The following is a 9,295-nucleotide window of genomic DNA, read 5'->3' as shown; positions in this document are numbered from 1 at the left end:
TTACTATAATTTTAATTAGATAATTCAAATGTTGATATCTTAATTTTTATGATTTTGAAAAGGTTTTAAAATTTTTTTTAATTCATTTTAAACTATTTATAAAAATAATATTTATATTTTACTCCAAAGCACCTTTATCCCGCCTCGTCGTACTACAAGCTTAAATACCCACTGTTCTGTCCTGGCGTTTCCACAACACCTCCTCACCACTGAGAACCAGTTTACTCAACTACGAGTCCCGTGCGTTTCAAAGCTCGCTCCCTGCGCGTGGGTCTAAGATTCCAATTCTTCTTCTCAACACAAACATTCACTGTTTCCCACTCCACTGCGTACAAAGTAAAGTTCTCAGTGTCTCTCACACATTTTTCACACTGCTCAGGTGCTTCAATCTCTCTCTCTCTCTCTCTCTCTCTCTCTCTCTCTCTCGCTGAAATTGTGCTTTCTCTCTCTTTGGGAAGAGATGGGTGAAGGAAAGGGCTCGACCCTGGTGCACCTTCTGGTGGTGGTTCTAAGCTTGTTAGCCTTTGGGTTCGCCATTGCTGCTGAGAGACGAAGAAGCACAGTAAGCAAAGATTTCAACTTTACTTTCAATTGTTACACCTCTTGTGCTGTAATCGCAGTTGGGTTTCTTCTCATTTTTACATTGATCTCTTTCCCAGTAAATTATTTGCCTTTTTTTTTCCCTGAATGGGTAAATGATTTGTTGGGTTTCTGTGATTTGTTCAAATAATAGAGATCTGTGTGTTTGTGGATGTGTTTGTTTAGTTTTTTGGTTCCTAATATTTCTGAATTAGGATTTAGTGTCTCATTTTCCTTTAGGAATTCGTCTGTTGCTGGGTAGCAAAAAGGTAGCTTTTCGTTTCGACGGAATGTTCTCTGAATTTTTTTTTGGATGAATGATTGTTCTCTGATTCTGGGGTTTACTGTCACCACAAAAACATGTGACTAGTTGAGCGATTGAATCTTACAGTGGGTTACGTAGTGACAATAGCCAGTGCTTGATGCAACATTGTTAGCTACTAAAACGTAAGCTCAAAGATAGTATAATCTCTCACACATCTGTCAACTGTCATTGAGAGAGGTCTTTGTATATTAACAATTTCATACACGTGCAGCAACAGGTGCTTTACGAGTGATAAGATACAATTTCAAATTTAAATGTTATCTATGATTTAATCCTTAGATGTTTGACTTATCGTGGGTTCTTGGCTGTTCAAGCTTATCCCTTTCTTTCTGTTGGTTCCATTCCTGAGTTGAAGACACACACTCGATCATGCGATCTGTCCATCCTACTACATTCACTGGGGGGTGGGGTTGTCGAATTTTCGTTGCTTTGATCCAGAATTTTCCTCTGTTCATGGTTATCACAAACTGTCTTAAGAGCTACAAACCCATTGGGGTAAGATTTTGGGTTAAGGTGGTATCCCCACATGTGGTATCAAGCCCTTACAAAGGACTACTCAGCGTGTTAATTCTCAACTTGCATAAATCCAAGATCCTTGTAATTGATTGAGATTCTCCAAATAAGAGGTCTTTCCTACTCTTAGCTTGCTCCTACTAAATTTGAATTCCTTTCAATCCGGCATTTCATTTCTGAAATCATCCTCACATTAGCTCACTAAAAGTTAATTGATTAGTTCATACGTTATTTCGTCCCTTGATTTATGCAAGCTCCATTGAAGTTTAGGTGTATTCTGTTGTACCGTGGATTTCCTGCAACAACGGGGCAAGAGCTAGAAATATGTTATTGCAAGAAAAGCATGCTTCTTTTTATTATTATTCATCTACTCAAGAGACTTATACTTGGAGTGCTTATGATTCTTTAGTAACCAAATGAAATTTCATGTGAAACGTATGTATTTAGTTTGGTAATGATGTGGTTCATTGGGACATTATCTTCATCATGTTGGTGCATGACTGGGAGGTGGACTCAATGTCTTCTTTCTTCAATGTCTTGTCTTCAGCTAGGGTGGGTTGGGGACGAACTGATAAGGTATATTGTATGCCCTCGAAAAGAAGAACTTTGAGGTTAAATATTTTTACAAGGTTCTTCTTCCCAACGTTGATTACTCCTTCCATTGGAAGAGCATTTGGATGTCTAAGGCTCCTTTTAGGTTGGCTTTTTCTTTTTCACTTGGACAACATCCTTGGGGAAAATTCTCACATTGGACAATTTCCGCAAGCGTCACATCATAGTGATAGATTGGTGTTGTATGTGTAAAAGCAGTAGGGAAACTCCAAATATTCTTCTTTATTGTGATGTTGCGAGATATTTATGAAATATGGTATTTAAGATGTTTGGACTAGAGTTGGTTATGCCTAGATGGGTGGTGGATTTCATGGCGTGTTAGAAAAGAAGGGTTGGTCAAAATGATATCGATATTGTTTGGAATTTAATCCCTTCCTTCTTAATGTGGTGCATATAGAGAGAGAAAAGAACACTTGAAGCTTCGAGGATCGCAAGAAAACGAGCTTGGATCTACATATTTGTTTTCTTAATTTCCTTTTTGAGTGGATCTCTGTTAACGCCCTTCTTATTGTCTCTACTCTGCATATTTTTGTACTTTTTTTTCTAGTTCTGGATTTTCTGAGTGTTTTTCTCTTGTTCTTCCTGTGTACTTACTTAGGTTGCGCCCCTTGCGCTTTCCAAAAAATATTTAACTTGGTATAGTGTAACAACTCAAGGAAAGTGCTAGCCATATCTATGCTGTTACTCCAAAAAAGACTAGTCGAGTTACAATAAGGCTCCTTAGAAATCACTTAAAAAGTTCAGTATCAACTAGTAACCCATGAGCATCTTTTTTTCTTGGATGAATAAAACCCTTTATAAAACCAAACAAAGCTTTACAACACTTCAGTCAAAACTGGAATCAAAATCCCAGCAGGGATAACAACCAAACCCCAACAACTCCCAAAACAAAACCCCAAAAAAACAAGAGGCAGAACTCAAACAAGAACCAAATGCAGAACAGCAACCAGTTCAAACAACCAGCTCAACCCAAACAGCCTACAAGGAAAATCTGGCTATTAATTTCACTTTAACCCCCCAACGTATCTTAGAAAGGATCCCGTCTTCGGTCTTAGGAGCCCGGCCATGAAGAAGGGCATTCCGATTCAACCACAAATTATACACTGCAGCAGCAAAACAAAGTCTCCTAGCCGTGGCTTGCAGCTGCTTACCTTTCATGCACCTTAAACTCCATTGAACAATCGAATCTCAAGAAATTGGGATATCAATCATCCTACACTCAGCCATAAGAGACCTCCAGATTCTTCTACTAAAGCTACACTCAAAAGAATAAGTGGTCACGGGACTCTTGGCTAGCATGGCAGAAGAGGCATGGACTGTCCCCACTATAGTCCCACCCGCAGAGTTTTTCCTTAGTAGACAAAGCATCATGGAAAGCAAGCCAAAGAATAAAAGCATGTCTAGGAATAGCAGCAAAAAACCAGACAATTTCATGCCAAACAACCTCCGGTTTCTTAACCCTAGGCCTCTCCCAAGTTTCAGCACTAGAAAAAACACCACTCTTAGTGTCCCAGACCGGTTGATCAACCTCACCACGATCAATTTTAGGCAACCGGCTTTGAATATCAGCAATAGCCTCCGATCTAGCAGGAGGCCAGGACCAATCCCTACTCTTGATAATAGAAGACAGCATAGGACCAATAGAAGGACCAGCATCATACACAATTCTATAACCAAAAGTATCAATCAATCTACCTGTTGGATGCCAGTAATCATGCCAAAGGAAAATGCTACTCCCATCGCCAATCTTGAACTTAAGGAACTGCTTGGCAAGACTCCTAAGATTCAGGATTTTCCTCCAACTCTAAGGACAATATTGAGGGATGGGAACCTCCCAAAAGCTCCGCCCTTTCAACCGGTTGTGCTGAATCCAAGCAACCCAAAGAGAACCAGCACGAGAGAAGAGATTCCAAACATGGTTTAGCATAGAAACCTGATTCCAAATAGCCAATCTTTTAAGCCCAAGACCTCCCTCCTTCTTAGGCACACAAACTTTCTCCCAAGCCACTTTAGCCCGAGCCTTCTCATCCTTCCCATTCCATAAAAAACTTTCTAGAGTGTAACAATCTTCCCTACTCAAATCCCTAGTATTCTCGTTAGGGCCTATCTCATGCAGCCCAAAGAAGCGGTAGCCACATCTATGCTATTACTCCAAAAAATCTAGTCAAGTTACAATGTAGCTCCATAGAATAATTTATAAAGCTAACCTTACTTAGCAAGCAACCAATGTGAGATTTAACACTAATGTGAATCTTTATAACCCATCCACTAAATGTAGGGAATTCATTTTCCCAAAGCGGGACTAACTTGATGGGGTGTCACACCTAGGTCTAGACCTAGCAAAGGTAGCTAATTTTCCAGCAAAGCAAAATCAAGGTGAAGCATCAACTTCACCAATAGCCAGATGTTGCATTTCGGATTTGTGCTTCCATAGTTTCTGGCCAAAACTTCAAGATCTGGTATTTGTTTGTTTGATGGTTTGTACTTACTAACTGTAGACCTCATAATAATGATTCTCAAGTGTGGGGACGCATTGCCATATTGCCATGTTCTATAAATATCTTAATACGTATAGACATCTATTTGCTTATTTCCATCCTAGTGATTCATGGAAGTATGTGTCAAATGGTAGCATAATAGCATCATAACTTCAAATCGAATTTGCAGTTGATGGCAACATTTTATACTTATGACAGGTGCAACAATGTACTGGATATGGAGTTGTTTGTAAAACTTTTTATTCAGTGATACCAAAGCAAGTAACTGAGCATTTCTGGGATGGGTAGTTATTTAAACATTAAGTAGGGACTAGTCTTTTGAGCATTTGCGAGTGAAGAGTGGAAGCATGTTGGCATCTGCACATATTCATACATACTAGCAACAAACTAAATTTTGCCCAATGTGCTTAAGCACTGCAACTTTAGCTTACATTTCAATTATTATCTACAACTTCTTACTTGCAGTTTAGCAATGCGTACGCACAAACTATGCTTTGTCGGACAATATTGTTAATTTCTTGCTGATTTTTTTGACACTTCTGAATACTACATGCCTATTCATTTAGCTAAGATGCGGCATTAAGACGATTTTTCCCTTCGAAACAGGGCCATACGGTACCAGATCCTCGAACAAATGAAACTTATTGTGTTTACAACTCAGATGTTGCAACTGGTTATGGGGTGGGTTCTTTCTTGTTCCTTCTTTCAAGTGAATCTCTACTTATGGGCGTGACAAAGTGCATGTGTTTTGGGAGACCTTTAGCCCCTGGTGGGGACCGAGCCTGGTCTATTATTTATTTTGTCTCCTCATGGTGAGAATTCTGGTTTACCTAGTTAACACTTGCTCTCTTATTCTAGTAACACCTGATTTAAAAGCATCATCTTTTCAGTTGCTTCTGGACTATTTGGCTAATGTGTTTTGTGGCTGATACAATCTCTCTCTCTGGATTATAGTTCCTTGGAGGAGTTTTGACTTTTAACTCCTCTATTCCTGCCATTATGATAAATCGCTGGAGCGTACTTCTCCGATTCACATGATGTTCTAATTGCATATTATGCATCTCCAGGGTGACTTTTCTGGTTGCGGAAGCATGTCTAATTGCAGGGGCGACGAAGAATGCTTACCACACTAAGTATCGGTCAATGATTTATGCTCAGAACTTCTCATGTGAAACATTGCGGAAAGGCGTCTTCATTGCTGCTGCAGTGTTTGTGGTTGCATCAATGATTCTCAACGTGTATTACTACATGTACTTCACCAAGGCAACTACTACTCCAGTGGCCCATAAAGCAAATCGAGCAAGCTCAACTGTTGGAATGACTGGATACGCATAGAACATCATGTAATGAGACCAAATAGCGTCTAAGTTTTGCATGGTGATGTTGTATACGTGTTCCATTGCCTCTCTGATTGTTATACGCTATTTGACTGAACATTGTGCGTATCTAGTGATAGATGTGCTGTTATGGGTCCTAGTTTTGCTGAATGCATGGTTCAGAGAATCAGAAATATATCATGTCTTCTAGAACTGCGTTTTCAGCTTCCTGATGATTAAGTAAATGGATTTATATCCAAAATGTCAAGGAATAAATCATTTTCCTCATATAAAACTGCAAAGGTTTTACTGTCAGAACATGTTATTCTGAGTTGTTTAGTTGTAGAATTTGGTTTAGCATTGAGTTGGTATAAAATGCAGGTTCAATAGATGGCTGGAAATGGAGATTTGAAGACTTCGATCACTAATTGGGTTGCAATTCGATCGAGTGAGCCAGTGCGATCAATCCTTTGAATATATGTAGCATATTGATCTTGAAAAAGTGAGGAAGAGAGTTGAGGTAATGGGTGAAGAAGGGCAGAGAGAATGAGGATAAAGGATAAAGGATAAAGGATAAAGGAGAAAGAAAAGGGAAAGAGAAAGAGAAAGGAGGCCAATGGAGGAATAAGTGAAGGAGAAAAAAGCAACAGGTAATAAAATAAAGAACAGCAAGAGAGGATAAAAGGGTGGTGGTAGAAAAAGGCAAAATGGAATAGTTAAAAGGCAATCGAGATGATCGAATACAAAGTCCAAGTAGAAGCTGAAAGTTTTTCACTTTATTGCCGGCGGAGGATCAGGATTCAGAGTCGAGTGGGGATCCTTTTTCTTTTTCAGGGACACACCAAAACAAAACAAACTTTCTGATGCTCTTTATGCGACCCGGAGAATAGCAGTTCCAACTTCCAACTCCGAGGTCGGTCACAAACGTTAACGATTTTCCTTGTAACAGCGAATGGCCTCACGTGGACTACTCTCTCTTATAGATTTTTATTTTTTTATTGAGAAATATTATAAGCACTCACACTCACGTACTTTCAAATTTACATTCTTTGACGTGATATTAAAATTATGATTTAACGATCCATTTAAAATTTAATTGAAATTTTTAGTGTCACGTCGTTTAGTAAGCATTTGGGAGGGTATAAGTTGGAGCATTTGTAGCATTTTTCTTTTCAAATTATAGCATTCATATGGCCTCGTTAAATTTTAGTTAAATGATTTTTTTTTCTTTTTTAGTATTTTAGTTACTCACATTTTCAAAGCATTTAGATCATGTTTAGGATTACGTTGAAAAATAGAGTTTTTCTTTATGGAAAAGGCTTGAAAAAGTTTTTTTTTTTTTTGAAAAAAAAAAAAATCATTTTCAAGCTTCTCCCAAAATACATTTTTAAGCATTTTTTGGAGCAAAATACTCGGAGAGTATCTCTAACAGCATGGCTAAAATACCAAATTCTGTAAAATTTAGTTAATAAGGGCTTAAAATCCACTCTAACAGATTATCTTCAAAGAGTAATTCTACATATTATAAAAACACCACACAAATATTTATCAAAATTGAGGTGGCAAGGTTTTAGTAACTCTTTGATCAGCTTTATAAAATATTTTTTGAATTTTTGTGTAGTATGTAACCATTTTTTTTTTTTTGTTTTACGTAGGAGTAGCTTATACGCTAACATCTCCCTTTCACATCAACAAGTTTTTTTTTTTTTTTTAACTGATTATCGAGGGGTGTTGTAGCCGTTCTCATATGAATGGCTGACCCATCCCTTGGGGATAAAGGAGTGGTGGGTCACCCCAAGTGAACTTCAAGGAGTGATCACATCATCTTTAATACCATCGAAGAGGTCCCAACCACCTTTAATAAGGAAAATTTGCTGGTTACGACCGATTGGCCAGATTTAAGAATCTGCGCCCCCATCGCGTGGTGGTCGGAGATGATATGGACCACCAAATTTAACAACTTTGTGAAAATGATATTTTATTGACTAACATTGCCGTATCAATTACTATTTACTCTATTGGCATAATCGCTAATACTCTATGATTTTTTAAAATACTCTTATGATTTTTATTTTTTTATTTATTTTTTTGCCTGAAATTACCCAACGCGGAAGGCATATCCCTAATGAATTCGAGGCTTGAGTGAGACACGGGGAGTTACCGTACGAACAACAAAATTGATTGTTCTTTGTTTTTAGTCGGGTCGGATTTTCATATTGAAATGACATTTCGTTTAATGGGTGTCCCCTCCCTCTCGTAAATTTACAAGGACACTGATTTGACAATGCTGTTTGCTTTTTTATATTCAGAACTTTGTATTGTTTGGCCGTTTCATCTCAAATTTAATCCCAAACGAGGCAAGCAGATCCAACTGCATGTTCTGTGGAGTAAAATAATTCCATTCCCCCCATAGGATCCTACTTCAAATCAAATCTTGAGATATCATTTCATTGCTTATAAATTAGATTTTGTAATAAAGTATTTTTACCATTTTGAGTTGCTGAAGGAGTACATTGCAATTACAATACTAAATTAGTAGAATGCATTAATCAAATTGAAAGATTTTGAAATATTGTAAATTGAGTAATAGATCGAGGAAAATAAATTCTATTTCTTCATAAAATTTTAACACCCTCCAATCACATGTTAACAAATTGTAAAAAAAAAAATCATAAAAAAGTTGTAAGTATAGTATTTTTCAAAAATTAAAAAAAACAATGCCATTTTATAGGGGTGTAAATCTGGCTGGTAACCAGTAAACTGGTTTGGTACCTGGTTGGAAATAACCGGTAACTGGCTACCATGAATCGATTATCGGTTTTAGCATTTTAATATACCTGGTTATAATCGAAAAACCGAAAAATGGAGCATATGTATTAGGCATCTTTGTAAATTGGAAATTAACCTTGAAACACATGTATCACTAATTGTTAAGGCCGAAAATCACTTAACAATTAGTGATTAGTAATTTTCAATAACTAACTACTCTAAAGTTGGTTATCGATTTTAGCTAATAATCAAGAATCGGCTCCGAATTTTTACCCAGCAATAGAAGTAGCAAGTAATTTCATTAGTCTTCATCTATAAAAATGTATGATGTTGTATAAATTGAGTAATCAGAATCATTCAAAAATAAAATTATATTGTAAATTGCTTTGTTTTGTAAAACTTTAAATACAAAACATTTAAATATATTTTTATCTTTATGTCACGTCAAAATACGTTTTCAATTAAAAAATAAAAAATTCCTTTCAAAACACATCAACAAGCATAACTATTTTTATTTTTTTTTTCTTTGTTGTTTTGTTGTTTATTGGTGCAAGCAGAAGGATCCAGGTTCTGGCCTGTGGGAATGGCGGATGTCGGTGGTCTCCGGTGGAGTTGTGCTTTAATTCTAGATCTATAAGCCTCGGCTGGGTGTTCGTTGACAGGAGCTCTTATTTTGTGGTCGT

At 37.2% G+C, this 9,295-nt stretch overlaps 1 protein-coding gene across 1 annotated transcript; it reads left to right on the top strand.

Annotated features, from left to right (window-relative positions):
- Positions 1-272: 272 nt before the first annotated feature.
- LOC133867461 (uncharacterized) lies at positions 273-6,056 on the top strand. Its single transcript, XM_062304233.1, has 3 exons — positions 273-562; positions 5,134-5,339; positions 5,595-6,056. Exons 1-3 carry the CDS (start codon positions 461-463, stop codon positions 5,860-5,862), a joined length of 576 nt encoding a protein of 191 aa, XP_062160217.1. The 5' UTR covers positions 273-460; the 3' UTR covers positions 5,863-6,056.
- The last annotated feature ends 3,239 nt before the right edge of the window (positions 6,057-9,295 follow it).

The sequence above is a fragment of the Alnus glutinosa genome, chromosome 4 (assembly GCF_958979055.1).
Source record: "Alnus glutinosa chromosome 4, dhAlnGlut1.1, whole genome shotgun sequence".
Classification (NCBI taxonomy): Eukaryota; Viridiplantae; Streptophyta; class Magnoliopsida; order Fagales; family Betulaceae; genus Alnus; species Alnus glutinosa.
The sequence above is the reverse complement of the archived record's forward strand: the minus strand, read 5'-3'. Positions and strand labels throughout refer to the sequence as shown.

What these genes read in the sequence shown, in the direction of transcription:
- LOC133867461 (XM_062304233.1), top strand. Translation starts at nt 461, where the DNA reads ATGGGTGAAGGAAAGGGCTCGACCCTGGTGCACCTTCTGGTGGTGGTT. An exon ending in CTGAGAGACGAAGAAGCACA is followed by an intron (nt 563 to 5,133) that starts GTAAGCAAAGAT and finishes CCTTCGAAACAG; the next exon opens with GGCCATACGGTACCAGATCC. An exon ending in ATTTATTTTGTCTCCTCATG is followed by an intron (nt 5,340 to 5,594) that starts GTGAGAATTCTG and finishes ATGCATCTCCAG; the next exon opens with GGTGACTTTTCTGGTTGCGG.